This window comes from Oncorhynchus nerka, linkage group LG22 (genome assembly GCF_034236695.1).
Source record: "Oncorhynchus nerka isolate Pitt River linkage group LG22, Oner_Uvic_2.0, whole genome shotgun sequence".
NCBI classification, from domain to species: domain Eukaryota; kingdom Metazoa; phylum Chordata; class Actinopteri; order Salmoniformes; family Salmonidae; genus Oncorhynchus; species Oncorhynchus nerka.
The window spans coordinates 14,863,548-14,882,036 of record NC_088417.1 but is presented as its reverse complement, the minus strand read 5'-3'; the positions used below and the strand labels follow the sequence as shown (position 1 = coordinate 14,882,036).

Sequence of the window (18,489 nt, the reverse complement as noted above, 5' to 3'; positions counted from 1 at the left end):
TAACTCTATGGCTTGAATGCCAAGCATTACTTCAGGAGGAAACCTGGCACCATCCCTACTCTGAAGCATGGTGGTGGCAGCATCATACTGGGGGGATGTTTTTCAGCGGCAGGGACTGGGAGACTAGTCAGGATCGAGGGGAAGATGAACAGAGCAAAACACAGAGAGATCCTTGATGAAAACCTGCTCCAGAGCACTCAGGACGTCAGACTGGGGACAAGGTTCCCCTTCCATCCTGACAATGACTCTAAGCACACACTCAAGACAGTGCAAGAGTGGCTTCGTGCCAAGTCTCTGAATGTCCTTGAGTGGCCGAGCCAGAGCCCGGACTTGAACCCGATCGAACATCTCTGGAGAGACCTGGAAATAGCGGTGCAGCGATGCTCCCCATCCAACCTGACAGAACTTCAGAGGATCTGCAGAGAAGAATGGGAGAAACTCCCCAAATACAGGTGTGCCAAGCTTATAGCGTCATACCCAAGATGACTCGAGGCTGTAATCGCTGCCAAAGGTGCTTCAACAAAGTACTGAGAAAAGGGTCTGAATACTTATGTAAATGTCATATTTCATTTTTTCGTTTTTAATCAATTTGCAAAAATGTATAACAACCAGTTTTTGCTTTGTCTTTATGGGGTATTGTGTTTAGATTGATGAAGGAAAAAAACTATTTAATCAATTGTATTATAAGGCTGTAACATAACAAAATGTGGGAAAAATACCCAACTGTCATACTTCAGCAAATGTAAAGATACCTTAATAGAAAATGACTCAGGTAAAAGTAAAAGTCACCCAGTAAAATTCTACTTCAGTAAAAGTCTAAATGTATTTGGTTTAAAATATACTTAACTGTCAAAATTAAAAGTATAAATCCTTTCAAATTCCTTATATTAAGCAAACAAGATGGCACCATTTTCTTGTTTTTTGAATTTACGGAAAGCCCCGGGCACCTTCCAACATTCAGACATCATTTACAAACGAAGCATGTGTATTTAGTGAGTCCGCCAAATCAGAGGTAGTAGATGACCAGGGATGTTCTCTGTTTAGTGAGTCCGCCATATCAGAGGCAGTAGGGATGACCAGGGATGTTCGGTTGATAAGTGCGTGAATTTGACTATTTACCTGTCCTGCTAAGCATTCAAAATGTAACAAGTACTTTTTGCTGTCAAGGAAAATGTGTGGAGTAAAAAGCTATATTGTCACGACTTCCGCCGAAGTCGATTCTTCTCCTTGTTCGGGTAGCACTCGGCAGTCTGCGTCGCCGGTCTTCTAGCCATCATCGATCCACTTTTCATTTGTCATTTGTTTTCTCTTGTCTTCCCACACACCTGGTCTCAATTCCCTCATTACATGTTGTGTATTTAACCCTCTGTTCCCCCCATGTCTTTGTGCGGAATTGTTTATTGTAAGTGCATGTGCACGTTTTCTCTGGTGCGCGACGGGTTTTGTACCCATCTGTTTATTGTTCTGGTTTCCGGTGGTTTTTTGAATAAAACTGCTCTGTTGAATACCCAGTTTTGCTCTCCTGCGCCTGACTTCCCTGCCGCCAGTTACAAACTCCCTTACATATATTTTCTTAAGGAATGTAGTGAAGTGAAAGTAAAAGTAGTCAAAAATATAAATAGTAAAGTAAAGTACAGATACCACAAATAAATAAAAAAACTACTTAAGTAGTACTTTACACCACTGGAAAAAGTAAAGGGGTCTGAATACTTTCTGAGTGCACTGTATAATATATATTGTATTTTTTGTGGAGATAAACCGAGTTGAACTGTCAAATGCCTTTTAGGAGTTTGTATTGACACAGCACCCTTTATATTAAATACATGACAGACAATGATATTTGTTTGTTTACTGGTCTGGCTGCCACTCTCTCATAGTGTAAATAAAGGTCTGAAGAAATCAATTCTACCATAGGCTAGTCCCACATTCAACTGCTCACTGGCTGTCACTCACCGGAACTTTTGGCTGTCAATCAAAATGCACATGGCTCTGGGCCCATATTTATCAAACTTTTGAGAAAAAATATCGTAAGAATCCTGTGAAATGCAGTCTAAATACAATCGACATGGGCAGTTCTATGGAGCATTCCAAATGGGGGTGTAGGGGCCCGTGGATGGAGGGGGAATTTTTTTCCCTCCATTTAAGTCACATTTAATCCATTTGAAGCTTTCTGGCTTCACTCTAATGGGGTTGTTAATGGCTACCCTGACTGCAAAGTGAAGATTATTGCCTCTCACTTACGATCCTCCCCCCCCCCCCCCCCCACTAAGCTCTCTGTATGTGTCATGTTCTATAGAACCGTTGAAGTGTTCTTAACTCCTGGTATTTCTCCTACTCCAGTTCTATCCAGTTCTACTCGAATGAGTCATCAAATTGAATGTAACAGCTCGTTAATTGCATTTATATCGAGTGCATGTTGAAGGGCCTTTATTTTTCTGGTTATTTATGCTGGCTAGCTTTGCTGTTAGAATTTTTTGGGGGATGGCATTATCACTGGTTTAGGCTATAGGCCTTTGTCGTTAGGGGTGGCCATTCAGGGGGCTACTTCACAGAATACTTTAAGATAGGCCAAGGGTATGCTAACAACTACGCCACATTTTCCCAGTTATGATACCAGCTGAAGGACTCTAAGGATCTGGTAATTTTCTTAGAACTGTAAATGTTCATAAAGACCCATCAGCAAGCTTGTATTACACTGACAATTACAGAGTGTAAATGTATTTCATTAAGGTACTTTTTTATACTAATAAACTGTAATTAGGATGTATTTTAGATGCTCGTAAGATTACATGAGTATGTCCGCCTCCTATAATTTGACCAAAAGGACGGTTCTAGATTTTGGTCAAAAGCCAGACAGGTTCACCTCAAAGTATTTGATTGGAAACAGCATAGTCGTAGTTGTATTATTGTTTGTGTGTTTCTCCAGACGTTTTACTTCATAGCTTATTTACCTAAGATAAACGTTGATCAGAGGTTTCCCTTGATCAAGTTATTATGGATTCTGGTTATGAGCAGACTGAATATACTTATATAAATTAAATTGGCATAAACTCATTCTATCAACTTATAAACAATATATTAATTAATTTTAAAGGAAACTAAACTATTTTGTGAATGAATGAATAACATATGAAATATCTAATAAATGCCAATTTTGTGAAAGTAAATCTTATGGCATTCTTACCTAATCAGTCAATCCGTCCTAATCTTCACGAGCTACACTGGAAATAAGAAAAGTCATAAAATCAAGCATAAATCATGACAAAACAATCATATTACCTGCCTCCACTGAATTCCTCCAATCCCTGAGAGGCCGATCCACATCCTCCGGAGAGGTGTCACAAAACAATCTCCATGGGCAACAACCTCCTGGATACCGTTGCTATAGAAATGTTAAGTACTTTCATTATCATAGACCTCAGTCCTAGACCTCTCTAGTAGTAGGTTGTACTGATGAGATTGTTTCTATGTGAGATGAGAGGACCTAACATTATGGGTGCCTACAGTAGCTAGACATACTGTATCTACAGTTTAATTTCCAGTGAATGTTGTAATTCTGCTAAAACACGTATTATGTAGTGACATAAATACACCCAAACTATTCATTTTCCTCTTTGACGTAACATTTTGAACATCATTATTACCCATGTAGGAATCTTAGTTCATTTCTGTATTATTTTTCTGATTTGTTCACTCTGTCTGTATCAGTACCTTGGGAGGAAGTGTGGTTTCGTGAGAACTGAGGCCTAATGCAGAGTTATTCATCGGGATCATGTTCATTAGATACCAAATGGAAAAAGCAGACTGAATCAGGGAGGGATAAACTGGACTTAAGAACACTCATTTTCAATTTCCACTGCAACATTTTTTGAAGAGTTTTCCATTGCAAGCTCTAATGAAAGACTCTAGCTATTCCCTGCCTGTGGTTGGTCAGAATCCTGGCTCATGTTCATTAGGGCACACAATGGGGGGGGGGGGGGGGGAGCATTTATTATCTTGGTAGTCCCTCTGGATATTCAGATGTTTTCTTCCATTTGGTGCCTAATGCCTAAATCTGAGCTGTGAGAACACCAGGTCAAGGCAGCCTCCTCCACCCACCAGTCTTTGAAGGCTTCCCCACTGGGCTTTGTTGTTTCACAGGGTGGAAGGGTTGGATCTGAAAGGGGTGACTCAACTCTCAGCCAAGCCAATGTTCCCTCCACCCTGCGACCCTAGGGAACCCTCAGATGCTCTCTCACTCCCCCTGCTCCCGCTTCTATTCTCTTCTATGATCGGCCAACTACAGGGGGGGTGTAATGGCCCAATCTGATGAACACACACCTGTCTGCTACATGGGCCATGTGCTCAGATATGGCGATCTGATGTTACAATAAATCCTCCACAGCTGCATTGATACTTTTAAAAGCCTACTAGTTTGTAATGCATGTAGACCACTAATACTGTTTTGCTGCTGCCAATCTGTTTGGTCTCCATCCGTGTTGTGGTCTGTATGGTTGTCAGAGGTGTACTGTTGTCAGTGGTGTACTGTTGTCAGAGGTGTACTGTTGTCAGTGGTGTACTGTTGTCAGTGGGGTACTGTTGTCAGTGGTGTACTGTTGTCAGTGGTGTACTGTTGTCAGTGGTTTACTGTTGTCAGTGGTGTACTGTTGTCAGTGGGGTACTGTTGTCAGTGGTTTACTGTTGTCAGTGGTTTACTGTTGTCAGTGGTGTACTGTTGTCAGTGGTGTACTGTTGTCAGTGGGGTACTGTTGTCAGTGGTTTACTGTTGTCAGTGGTTTACTGTTGTCAGTGGGGTACTGTTGTCAGTAGTGTACTGTTGTCAGTGGTTTACTGTTGTCAGTGGTTTACTGTTGTCAGTGGGGTACTGTTGTCAGTAGTGTACTGTTGTCAGTGGTTTACTGTTGTCAGTGGTTTACTGTTGTCAGTGGGGTACTGTTGTCAGTAGTGTACTGTTGTCAGTGGTGTACTGTTGTCAGTAGTGTACTGTTGTCAGTAGTGTACTGTTGTCAGTGGTGTACTGCTGTCAGTAGTGTACTGTTGTCAGTGGGGTACTGTTGTCAGTAGTGTACTGTTGTCAGTGGTTTACTGTTGTCAGTGGTTTACTGTTGTCAGTGGGGTACTGTTGTCAGTAGTGTACTGTTGTCAGTGGTGTACTGTTGTCAGTGGTTTACTGTTGTCAGTGGTTTACTGTTGTCAGTGGGGTACTGTTGTCAGTAGTGTACTGTTGTCAGTGGTGTACTGTTGTCAGTAGTGTACTGTTGTCAGTAGTGTACTGTTGTCAGTGGTGTACTGCTGTCAGTAGTGTACTGTTGTCAGTGGGGTACTGTTGTCAGTAGTGTACTGTTGTCAGTGGTTTACTGTTGTCAGTGGTTTACTGTTGTCAGTGGGGTACTGTTGTCAGTAGTGTACTGTTGTCAGTGGTGTACTGTTGTCAGTAGTGTACTGTTGTCAGTAGTGTACTGTTGTCAGTGGGGTACTGCTGTCAGTGCTGGAAAAATGGCCTAATTGTCATGCTTGAGTAAAAGTAAAGATACCTTAATGAAAAATTACTCAAGTAAAAGTGAAAGTCAGCCAGTAAAATACTACTTTAGTGAAAGCCTAAAAGTATTTGGTTTTAAATATACTTAAGCATCAAAGTAAGTGTAGTATATATACTTAAGTATCAAAAGTAAAAGTATAAATCATTTCAAATTCCTTATATTAATCAAACCAGAAAGCATATACGCAAATAATTTACAAACAAAGCATTTGTGTTTAGTGAGCCCACCAGCTCAGAGGCAGTAGGGATGACCAGGGATGTTCTCTTGATAAGAGTGTGAATTGGATGATTTTCTGTCCTGCTAAGCATTCAAAATGTAATGAGTACTTTTGGGTGTCAGGGAAAATGTATGGAGTAAAAGGTACATAATTTTGTTTAGGAATGTAGTGAAGTAAAAGTAAAAAATATAAATAGTAAAGTACAGATACCCCCCAAAATTACTTAAGTAGTCTTTTAAAGTATTTTTACTTCAGTACTTTACAACACTGTGTACTGTTGTCAGTGGTGTACTGTTCCTTCCTTGACAAATAGTTTCCCTGGTATTACACTCTTCAAAAAAGAAGATGCTATCAAGAACCTAAAAGGATGCTTTGGCTATCACCATAGGAGAACACTTTGAAGAACCTTTTTTGGTTACAGGTACAACCCTTTCCACAGAGGGTTCTACATGAAACCCAAAAAGTTCTACTTGGAACCACAAAGGGGTTCTACCTGGAACCAAAAAGGGTTCTACCTGGAACCAAAAGGGGTTCTCCTATGGGGACTACTGAAGAACCATTTTGCAACCCTTTTTTCTAAGAGTGAGGGTCTATAGTATATACCAGATATTCCAAAACTGGGGTATGGCATTGCGCTTACACCACGGAATGCCATCGGGGGTATGCCAAATACTTCACATTTTCAACCAGAACATTTAGATTTTCCAACTGGGCTATACATATGGGTGAGGTTTTTTTCTCGCCTGAGTAGCCTCATTTCACTACCAAAAATAAAATTAAACCATCTACTGTTCAGCAAAAATAAAAACACAATGTCAAATACAGGTAGCCTAGTCAAATAATGAACATCCAATCACATTAACCGTTACTCTCTCGCGGGAAACCTTCACTCTTGCACAGACATTTGGAAACGAAACATGACAATTTGAAAAATAAGCCACCAGAGTCTTTTGAGCGAAAATAAAGACAACTTTCGAGTAGTAAGACATGTATAAAAGCAAGAGATACCATTAATAAGAAGGGGCTAGAAGCGTTTTATATGGTGAGCTACCGAGTGGCTAGGACAGGCAAACCCCATACTATTGTGAAGGACTTAATTCTTCCTGCTGCCGCGGATATGGTTGGGACAATGCTGGGGGAAAAGGCCAATGTCTTCATCAAACAACACTGTTTTACGATGCATCAGTGACATGGCAGGAGATGTTTTGAAACAATTACTGCTTTGCATACAAGCCAGTGAATTAAATAAGTTACAGCTGGATGAGTCAACAGACCAGACGGACCTGGCACAGCTCCTGGTATTTGAGAGAGGCATGCGTAGCCAAGTGAACATATGGGTCCAGTGAGTGGTTGGGCTGACTGGGGGACACGGCGATTCAGACAGTTAGCAGGCCGATGCTAACAGGCTAACGGTTAGTAGGCCGGGGCTAAACAAGCTAGCAGTTAGCAGACCGGGTTAGCAAGCAAGCAGTTAGCAGGGGCTAGCAGTTAGCAGACTGGGGCAGGCAAGCTAGCAGTTAGTAGACCGGGGCTAGCAAGTTAGCCTTTGGGGGACATCGCTATGGGGGTAAGTCTGTTTTTGCCTCTTCGTGCGGTGAGGTTGATAGACCAGTCATCGATTAGTAGGGTTCCAAGTAGTTCTAGGTAGCTAGCAGGTTAGCAGAATGGGCCTTCAGCGGATGTCGCGTCTGAGGGGCCTGTTGGAATCCTCGGGCAGATGATGTCGGTATTCCAGTCGTAGAGGATCGGTGGGGTTCAGTGCCCCGCACCGGCAGTAGAAGGGGTCCGGATATTGTAGCCCAGGAGTGAGCCGGGAGACTTGTCTAGCATGGGCTAGCCCCGGGCTAGTTGGTGCTAGCCCCGGGACGGAAACGTTAGCCAGGAGTAGTCAACCCGGGTTGCGGTTAGCTAGCTGTGATGATCCAGATGAAAAGGTTCAGAGTTTGCGGTAGGAATTCGGGGATATGGAGAGAAAAATAGGTCTGGTATGCTCTGGTTTGAAGCACGTTGTACGAACTGGCGAGAGCTTTCCGAGCTAAAGGTTAGCTGATGACCGCTCGCAGTGGTTAGCTGATTGATAGCTGGTAGCTAGTTAGCTAGCTAGATTTGGTATTCTAGTTCAGATGAAAATATAAATACTTTAGGAAAAAAAAACAGATCCACAGCACATTGGGTGAGGCGTGTTGCAGGAGAGTATTTTGAAGTTGAGGTTTAGGAAAAATATTAAAAAGAACGTGAAGAAAAAATTATATACACATGGGACGAGACAAAGACGTCTGACTGCTACTCCATCTTGGATACACCTTATGCAGGTACTTTCCCGAAACAACTGGATTCGTTATCCTTTTCATGCCCTGCCTCCAGTTCACTTACCGATATCTGATCAAGAAAGCCTCATCGAAATTGCAACAAGCGGTTCTGTGAAAATTTTACTTAATCAGAAGCCACTGCCAAATTTCTGGAAATGGCTGCAGTCAAAGTTTCTTGCCCTTGGCAATTCACACTGTTAAGACACTAATGCCCTTTGTAACCACGTACCTATGTGAGAGTGGATTCTCGGCCCTCGCTAGCATGAAAACGAAATACAGGCACAAACTGTGTATGGAAAATGATTTAAGACTGAGACTCTCCCCAATACAACCCAACATTGCAGAGTTATGTTCATCCTTTCAAGCACACCCTTCTTATTAACCTGTGGTGAGTTATTCACAATTTTCAATGAACAAATAAGGTTTTATAAGCATGATGGCTAAATAAAGAGCAAAATTATTGAGTATTATTATGTTATTATTTGTGCCCTGATCCTATAAGAGCTCAAATAAAAGACCAAGTTGATTTGTCACGTGCGCTGAATACAACAGGCAGTACAGGAAGGGAATGAGCATGCACCCCTGAGGGACTCCAGTGTTGAGGATCAGCGTGGCAGATGTGTTGCTCCTTACCCTCACCACCTGGGGCAGCCGTCAGGAAGTCCAGGATCCAGTTGCAGAGGGAGGTGTTTAGTCCCAGGATCCGTAGCTTAGTGATGAGCTTTGAGGGTACTATGGTGTGGAATGCTGAGCTGTAGACAATGAATATCATTCTCACATAAGTGTTCCTTTTGTCCAAGTGGGAAAGGGCAGTGTGGAGTGCAATAGAGATTACATAGTCCGTGGATCTGTTTGGGCGGTATGCAAATTGGAGTGGGTCTAGGGTTTCTGGGATAATGGTGTTAATGTGAGCCATTACCAACCTTTCAAAGCACTTCATGGCTACAGACGTGAGTGCTATGGGTCTGTAGTAATTTAGGCAGGTTGCCTTTGTGTTCTTAGGCACAGGGACTATGGTGGTCTGCTTGAAACATGTTGGGATTACAGACTCAATCAGGGATATGTTGAAAATGTCAGTGAAGACACCTGCCAGTTGGTCAGCACATGCCCGGAGCACACGTCCTGGTAATCCGTCTGGCCCCGCAGCCTTGTGTATGTTGACCTGTTTAAAGGTCTTACTCACGTCGGCTACGGAGAGCGTGATCAGACAGTCGTCCGGAACAGCTGATGCTCTCATGCATGCCTCAGTGTTGCTTGCCTCGAAGCGAGCATAGAAGTGATTTAGCTCGTCTGGTAGGCTCGTGTCACTGGGCGTCTTGTACAAAATGAGTTTCAAATAATGCGAAAAAACACATAATAGCATAATTGGTTGGGCGCCTGTAAAACTGCTGCCATTTCTTCCGGTGACATTTTGACAGAGCATCTTTGTCACTTCCCACGAGCTGGGTTCTGCCAAAAACTCACACTCATTCTTATGTTTAAGAAATAGTGCGTGTGTGTGGCAGGCTTGCAATGATGGCAAAAAACACTGGCCTCTGGTGCTAGACGGGCTGAAGGTTGAATGTCTGAAGGGGTACGGGACAATGAAAAGTTTAGGAACCACTGGCATATACTATATATAGTGTACATTACTGCTCCCTTTTCAACAGCGTATTGTGATGAACTGTTAGGTAGTTACTATCTTCCCTGGGATATAGTCACCCCCCCCGATCCTCCTAACGGGACAGTGGCCAGGGCTCACTGCTGGTGCCCAAAATAACCCCATATCAGAATGCCCAGTTCCCTGGCCAGAGATAGGATAGCAGCCAATCACACCCCCAGCTGCCGGAGTGCTGAGAGACTCCTCCCTGCTCAGTGACTCCTCCCTGCTCAGTGACTCCCCCCTGCTGAGTGACTTCTCCCTGGTGAGTTATTCCTCCCTGCTCATTGACTCCTCCCTGCTCATTGACTCCTCCCTGCTCAGTGTCTCCTCCCTGCTCATTGACTCCTCCCTGCTCATTGACTCCTCCCTGCTCAGTGACTCCTCCCTGCTCATTGACTCCTCCCTGCTCAGTGTCTCCTCCCTGCTCATTGACTCCTCCCTGCTCAGTGACTCCTCCCTGCTCATTGACTCCTCCCTGCTCAGTGACTCCTCCCTGCTCATTGACTCCTCCCTGCTCAGTGACTTCTCCCTGATGAGTGACTCCTCCCTGCTGAGTGACTCCTCCCTGCTCATTGACTTCATCCCTGCTCAGTGACTCCTCCCTGCTGAGTGACTTCATCCCTGCTCAGTGACTCCTCTCTATCTATCGCTGACAAGAACACAACACGTTACACATAACAACAGGTTTGCTGAGAGACTCCTCCCTGCTCAGTGACTTCTCCCTGATGAGTGACTCCTCCCTGCTCAGTGTCTCCTCCCTGCTCAGTGTCTCCTCCCTGCTCAGTGTCTCCTCCCTGCTGAGTGACTCCTCCCTACTCAGTGTCTCCTCCCTGCTCAGTGTCTCCTCCCTGCTCAGTGTCTCCTCCCTGCTCAGTGACTCCTCCCTGCTCAGTGACTCCTCCCTGCTCATTGACTCCTCCCTGCTCAGTGTCTCCTCCCTGCTCATTGACTCCTCCCTGCTCAGTGACTCCTCCCTGCTCATTGACTCCTCCCTGCTCAGTGACTCCTCCCTGCTCATTGACTCCTCCCTGCTGAGTGACATCTCCCTGGTGAGTTATTCCTCCCTGCTCATTGACTCCTCCCTGCTCAGTGACTCCTCCCTGCTCATTGACTCCTCCCTGCTCAGTGACTCCTCCCTGCTCATTGACTCCTCCCTGCTCATTGACTCCTCCCTGCTCAGTGACTTCTCCCTGATGAGTGACTCCTCCCTGCTGAGTGACTCCTCTCTATCTATCGCTGACAAGAACACAACACGTTACACATAACAACAGGTTGCTGAGAGACTCCTCCCTGCTCAGTGACTTCTCCCTGATGAGTGACTCCTCCCTGCTCAGTGTCTCCTCCCTGCTCAGTGTCTCCTCCCTGCTCAGTGTCTCCTCCCTGCTCAGTGTCTCCTCCCTGCTGATTGACTCCTCCCTACTCAGTGTCTCCTCCCTGCTCAGTGTCTCCTCCCTGCTCAGTGTCTCCTCCCTGCTCAGTGACTCCTCCCTGCTCAGTGACTCCTCCCTGCTCATTGACTCCTCCCTGCTCAGTGTCTCCTCCCTGCTCATTGACTCCTCCCTGCTCAGTGACTCCTCCCTGCTCATTGACTCCTCCCTGCTCAGTGACTCCTCCCTGCTCATTGACTCCTCCCTGCTGAGTGACTTCTCCCTGGTGAGTTATTCCTCCCTGCTCATTGACTCCTCCCTGCTCAGTGACTCCTCCCTGCTCATTGACTCCTCCCTGCTCAGTGACTCCTCCCTGCTCATTGACTCCTCCCTGCTCAGTGACTCCTCCCTGCTCAGTGTCTCCTCCCTGCTGAGTGACTCCTCCCTGCTCATTGACTCCTCCCTGCTCAGTGTCTCCTCCCTGCTCAGTGTCTCCTCCCTGCTCAGTGTCTCCTCTCTGCTCAGTGTCTCCTCCCTGCTGAGTGACTCCTCCCTACTCAGTGTCTCCTCCCTGCTCAGTGTCTCCTCCCTGCTGAGTGACTCCTCCCTACTCAGTGTCTCCTCCCTACTCAGTGTCTCCTCCCTGCTCAGTGTCTCCTCCCTACTCAGTGTCTCCTCCCTACTCAGTGTCTCCTCCCTGCTGAGTGACTCCTCCCTACTCAGTGTCTCCTCCCTGCTCAGTGTCTGCTCCCTGCTCAGTGTCTCCTCCCTGCTGAGTGACTCCTCCCTGCTCATTGACTTCACCCTGCTCAGTGACTCCTCCCTGCTCAGTGACTCCTCCCTTCTCAGTGACTCCTCCCTGCTGAGTGTCTCCTCCCTGCTGAGTGACTCCTCCCTGCTCAATGACTCCTCCCTATCTCTCGCTAACAAGAACACAACAGGTTACACATAACAACAAGAACGGCGGGCAGGGTTTTGATTGCAGGGTAGGACCTGTATCCTATAAAAGTGATCTGATTCTGTAGCTGTTGCATGTTTGTTGGTCATCAACTGCCAAGTTTGTAGTGACACTTTCTGTGCCGTCAAATTAGAGATGAAGGGTGAAAACATTTATTTAACCAAACCGTGGTCCTTTTAATTACAGTGTGAGGCATTGTTATGTTTGAAAAGGTTTTTCCTGTTCCTCTTCATGTTGTAGTCCAGCATTTATGGCTCAAATTAGATCCATTGTATTGATGCCTCTGAGTGCCCCACTGTTAGAGATTGCAAACACAGGTGAGATTATAATCTGGGTCTCAGATTGACAGATCTAGGACAGGAACCATCACAAAATGACAGAGTTCAGAACGTTTAGAACGTTCCGTCTACATCGATGCGTGGCATTACCAATGGCAGGGAGGAGTATATCCACCCATGTAAAGATGCTCATCTTCCTCGGTGGAATCCCTGCCACTCTTTCCTGGTTTTCCTGAAAGGCCATAAGGATTTATGCCACTAGAAAATAACAAAACATTGTTCAGCTCGCGTGTTTTTGTGGCTAACTATGGACTTGCGTACATGCAGCCATGATAACAATTACAGAAAACAGGAAAAGGGTGTACTTACATGTAGATTCTGAAATTGAAAAAGTAGTAAATACATCTTAAAAACGATGATAGATTAAATTCTTCAGACGTGTTTATGTCGAGCCACTGTATGGGAATTGTGTTGGGATATGTGTGTGTGTGTGTGTGTGTTTGTGTGTGTGTGTGATATGAGGCGAAGGACAGGCAGAGCAGGGTTTAGGGCCTCCCATTAAGGGCGTCCCAGAGGCTGAAGTGGGGCCTGTCCATTAACACGTCCTCAGAGACACAAAGACGTGTCTGGTGGGTGATAGGGCCCATTGCCCCACACCCTCACACTCTCCCTCCACATGCCACAGCCGCGGCCAAAGCCGCTGAGAGATGGATGTTGCCTGCAGGGTTTGGGTTAATTCCACAAATCCAATTCTAATTCAATTCTCTCTCCCTGTAAATTCCATTTAATTCAATTCAAATTCCAGGTCAGTATTTGAATTCTGAGATGGTTCAATTTCTCTCAATTCCAGTGTTAGATCAATTATAATAATTCAATTCCCGATTCAATATTAACCCCAACACGTCCACAAATTAAAATTCCCTCATGCTTTGAGGCTGATCATGTAACTGTTCAGACAGCCTAGCTATACTGGAATTGTAGATGTACAAGTATAAATAATTTAAAACATATCCTGAAGTACATTTTTTATACTACAGTATGTGAATTAAGTCCATCAACTGGCAAATGTAAAAATATTTAATTCCAATATAATTAAAAGTTTCCAAAGATTTTGTTTTTACAAATCCAATTCAATTCCAATTCAAAAAGTCCAAACAGTCTATTTCCAATTCAATTCCAATTCCATAACTTGAACTGTTGAAATTGAAATTGAATTCAACATAAATTCTCCACTTCATGAGTGAATTCAAGAATTAACTTAGAATTTCAAATGAAATTGAAATCAATCCTATCCCTGGTTGACACGTGTTGCCTGGTAGACTTTTCAGGGATGGGTGAAGGGCTGAGGTGGTGTGAGGGGACGAGTGACTGGCGTGATGGCAGGTTGGTGGCGCCACGTCCTTTCAACTCCCCCGCCTCACTCTTCAAGACACCCACCCATTTCACATGCCCCCCTAGCTCCTCTAGCCACTCTAGCATGGTCCGTGTCTCAGAGGAAGCCGGGTGTCGGAGTCACTCACCTTTTCTGTCATGGGGGTTCGAGGGGGTGGGGGGCATATCTAACGTGGGGTGGCATGCAGTGGCATTGCTCTGGGCTGACATCACCCTCTTAGGCCCGATAAGTGTTGTCTACACGAGGGTTTAGTCATGGAAAAGCATCTAAACCTGTCCCATTATGTCAGCTACATATTTTGAACAACAATCCCATACTACTCCGATAAGCTGATGTACTATATGTGTGAAATTTCCCCTTGCTGAATTAATATTGTCTGTAATAAGTGACTGCCATGTATGGGACCTTGTCGCTTGGATAAAGCCTGTGGTAATGGCCCCCCTTCTCTAAGATAACAGGCATAGGATGAGCTCACTGTGCGGCAATGACAAGCCAATGAATGTGCATGAACTGTACACACTTAAAGCCTGTCGCATGCTTCCCAGTTGAAACAGTTTGCGTATATGTTGCGCAGAAATGTTGTGAAGTTTTTGATTGTTTTGGTGTTCGGTAGGTTTTTATGATGGCGTTTAGTTGAGGTTTTTTTTTTACTTGAGAAATACTGCACCAAAAATCTTAGTTAAATCTAAAATTGTGAGACTAAGACATCCTCGGCATAAATGTCCGAATTTATTACAGATTTATCTAAGATTATTCAGACTATTTTGAGGAAGCGTATACTGGCTATGGTGTCTCAAAAGGGACAAACAGTCAAATTACTTTTCCCCCCAGATTTTTCAAGCAAAGGTCTTTTAAGGGAGTATTTGTACTTGCATTTATTATGGATCCCCATTAGATGTTGCCAAGGCAGCAACTACTCTTCATGGAGTCCAACAACATTAAAACAGTTCAGCCAGTTGACATTACAGTACATTTCACAACAAATTTCACAACACATTAAGTGCAAAGCACAGGTCACCTAGCCTAGTTCTGCTAGGAGCAAACCGACCTTCGTATGGGGTCACCTTAAAGAGGCAGCATATTGGTACGAGATCCAATCATTTTCTACATTTCCTTTAGTATGTGTTTTTTTTTAGGATCTTAGGCCCCATCCAGAAACCCTGGCTCCTAACCCCTAAGCACAGGTAGATTTGAAAGAATCATCTAGGTACGAGCAATATGGTTGCAGCTCCATCTTGCCCTCCATCTTCATAAGCTAAGTGGATTTTTTTGCCATATTGCCTAAACATATCCAATTCCTTCAGCTTTACACAAGCGCCTAGGTGTTAAGGAGCTAGGTGTTGTTTCTGGACGAGAGCCTTACGGCGTTATCTTGATGTGTTGTTTCTGGACCAGAGCCTTACGGCGTTATCTTGATGTTTTGTTTCTGGACGAGAGCCTTACGGCGTTATCTTGATGTTTTGTTTCTGGACGAGAGCCTTACGGCGTTATCTTGATGTGTTGTTTCTGGACGAGAGCCTTACGGCGTTATCTTGATGTTTTGTTTCTGTTTTCTCCCCAGGCATTGCCCAGATGGGTTTGAATGTAGGAAGGCAGGAAGGAACCCTAACTATGGTTACACCAGCTTTGACAGCTTTGGTTGGGCGTTTCTCTCCCTCTTCCGGCTGATGACACAAGATTACTGGGAGAACCTCTATCACCAGGTCAGTAAGGACACCTGGAAATGGTCATCTTTATTTCAAACAATCTCCTAATTCAGGTCATAGTCTGAAAGATCATGTGTCCATCCATCCCTCTTCAGACTCTGCGGTCAGCAGGAAAGACCTACATGGTGTTTTTCGTGGTGGTCATCTTCCTGGGGTCATTCTACCTGGTTAACCTGATCCTGGCTGTGGTGGCTATGGCCTACGAGGAACAGAACCAGGCCACTATCCAGGAGGCCTGGCAGAAAGAGAGGGAGTTCCAGCTGGCCATGGAGTGCCTCAAGAAGGAAGCGCAGGTAAGACAGAGTTTCATGTCGTCATTGTATGGCTAATGCTTTGGGAACTTGGACTGTAGACATACAATTGCAGATTTCTTTAAATTGGTTATCAGGTACTGGTATGGGACTTCTGTTAATTTGGAATGAGACAATATCCTGAAAAAGGACTATCTATAGCTGTTGGCCCTAGGATTCTGTTCAACAGGCTAACATAGCCTTGATAGACCTAAAAGACTCAGGTTCGAAACCCAGTCAGTCATACATGAAAATGTTTTTCAATGCAAATCTAGGTAAAAATAAATGAACTGACGCTTTGCCTTCCAACGCTACTCAGAAAGCTCAAGACACAGATTCATTGATTTTCCTGGACCTGTCCCCTGGCCTGGCTCTGCCTGACAACAAGGAGTTGCAGAGCAGGAGGAGAAGTCTAGAGGGGCTGGTGGAGGAGATGGAGAACGAGGGAGACGTGGAGAAGGGAGACGTGAAAACATTAAAGGTGGATACAGTGGATGGGGGCAGGGTAAATATCATAATTATGTATTCGTAATGGATTGTTATTTAATCATGATGTTTCATCATGGATTAAACATTATGGATAAATACAAACATTCTGAATCTGAAGTAGAATTTCAGGTTTTGTAGAGAAGTATGTATTTTGGTATATAGATCTTTCACCTTTCTGAATCTATAGTGATTAAAGGCAATCCTAATTTGTGAAAGAATTATCTGATTTCCAGGGTTTGAGTCAAGTATCTTACTCTTTTCTAACAGAAGACGTCCCTACCATATAGCCCACTCAAAACTATTTCTCCACTCCCCCACCAGCCGACACACCCCCTCCTCATCCGCACCATCTCCACGCGCACTAGACGAGGAAGCAACGTCAGTATATTTAACTTCAATCGCCGGAACAAAGACTCAGAGGGTGACTTTGCCGACGATGAGCTCAGTGTCCATGGGGACAATGAGGGGACACACAGTCGTGCTGGGTCCCTGGTGGTCCCGTGGAGCACCAGACGCAGGCCCAGTACCTACAGCACGGGCAGCCGGGGTTCCCAGGTCTTCCTCAACATCAATGGGAAGCTGTTTGTGGCCATGGACCAGAACGGGGTCACCCCGCAGGGCCTCCCAGCATGCACCATTGAGAGGGTCAGGGAGGAGAGTGTGAGTACTGAGTTTGATGTTTCAAGTTTTAATGTCACGTGCACAAGTATAGTGAAATGCCTTTCTTACAAGCTCCAAACCCAACAATGCAGTATTCAATATCAATATAGCATTAAAAATAACACAAGGTAGAACAAACACACGCAAGAAATAAAAATAAGAAAAAGAACACGAGAAAGTAAGAAGCTATATACAGGGTCAGCTCCAATATTACCATATGTACAATGTGCAGGGATACTGGAGTGATAGAGGTATATATGTATAGGGGTAAGGTGACTAGGCACCAGGATATACACTGATTGTACAAAACATTATGAACACCTTCCCAATATTAAGTTGCACCCCCTTTTGCCCTCAGAACAGCCTCAATTCGTCAGAGCATAGACTCTACAAGGTGGCGAAAGCGTTCCACATGGATGCTGGCCCATGTCTACTTCAGTGCTTCCCACAGTTGTGTCAAGTTCCCTGGATGTCCTTTGGGTGGTAGACCGTTCTTGATACACACGGGAAACTGTTGAGCATGAAAAACCCAGCAGCGTTGCAGTTCTCGACACACGCGCCTGGCAGCTACTACCATACCCCGTTCAAAGGCACTTAAAAGTGTTGTCTTGCCCATTCACCCTCTGAATAGCACAATCCATGTATCAATTGTCTCAAGGCTTAGGGAAGCTGCAAATTTTCGCAGCTTTTTGTTAAAAATCGCGCAACATTTCAGCGCCCTGCTATTCATGCCAGGAATATAGTATAAGCATATGATTAGTATGTGTGGATAGAAAACACTCAGACGTTTCTAAAACTGGTTAAATCACGGCTGTGACTATAACAGAACGTGCGTTTCATCGAAAAGTGCAGGAAAATCTGATCACTGAAAATGGAAAAAAATATCCATGCGCCCCTTCCAGGAATTGTTAAAGGTGAACCGGATTAAATGAGGTCGAGCTTGCAGTACCTACAGCTTCCACACGATGTCTAGAGTCTTGTCATTTGCTTCGGCTTTGTTTCTTGGTCAAACCGAAACAAGGGAGCCGATTTCCTCCGGTCTCCGACAGGATGTTTTGGTTGAGCAATATCCGGCCATGATTTCAAGACGTGAAGTTAAAGAATTTACATCGCCTAGTGATCAATTTTATCGCTTATTAACGTGTACTAATACCTAAAGTTGCATTACAAAAGTATTTCGAAGTGTTTTGTGAAAGTTTATCGTCGACTTTTTTAATTAAAAAAAATGACGTTACGTTAGAAAACGCTATTTTTTTCCGTTGTTCACACAGTATTCATAGATCGATATCTAGGCTATATATGGACCGATTTAATCGAAAAAAAAGACCCAAAATGATGTTTATGGGACATCTAGGAGTGCCAAGAAAGAAGCTCGTCAAAGGTAATGAATGTTTTATATTTTATTTCTGCGTTTTGAGTAGCCCCCGGCTATCGCAAAATCTGTCGTTAGGTGACGTTTCTGTATTTTGGGGGATACATGCTATCAGATAATAGCTTCTCATGCTTTTGCCGAAGAGCATTTTACAAATCTGACTTGGTGGATAGATTCACAACGAGTGTAGCTTTAATTCAGTACATTATATGTGCATTTTAATGAAAGTTTGAGTTTTATCAACAACTATAGGTGGCGCACTTGAACA

At 44.3% G+C, this 18,489-nt stretch overlaps 1 protein-coding gene and 1 long non-coding RNA gene across 3 annotated transcripts in view; one reads left to right on the top strand and one right to left on the bottom strand.

The window, feature by feature from the left end:
* Positions 1–18,489, top strand: part of LOC115104883 (sodium channel protein type 2 subunit alpha-like) — a 152,833-nt gene that overhangs the window by 18,737 nt on the left and 115,607 nt on the right. Inside the window, exons 4-7 of the mRNA XM_029626256.2 lie at positions 15,266–15,407; positions 15,506–15,703; positions 16,020–16,205; positions 16,511–16,849. Coding sequence (XP_029482116.2) covers positions 15,266–15,407; positions 15,506–15,703; positions 16,020–16,205; positions 16,511–16,849 — 865 coding nt within the window. The remainder of the gene's footprint in view (positions 1–15,265; positions 15,408–15,505; positions 15,704–16,019; positions 16,206–16,510; positions 16,850–18,489) is intronic.
* Positions 12,074–12,848, bottom strand: LOC115104884 (uncharacterized). 2 transcript variants are annotated; one of them, XR_003859819.2, is made up of 3 exons: positions 12,681–12,848; positions 12,462–12,569; positions 12,074–12,328 (listed from the first exon to the last, which is right to left on the bottom strand). It is a non-coding gene; the product is annotated as an uncharacterized LOC115104884 (long non-coding RNA). The 2 variants fall into 2 exon arrangements; XR_003859820.2 differs by having other exon boundaries at positions 12,079–12,328; positions 12,462–12,543; positions 12,681–12,845.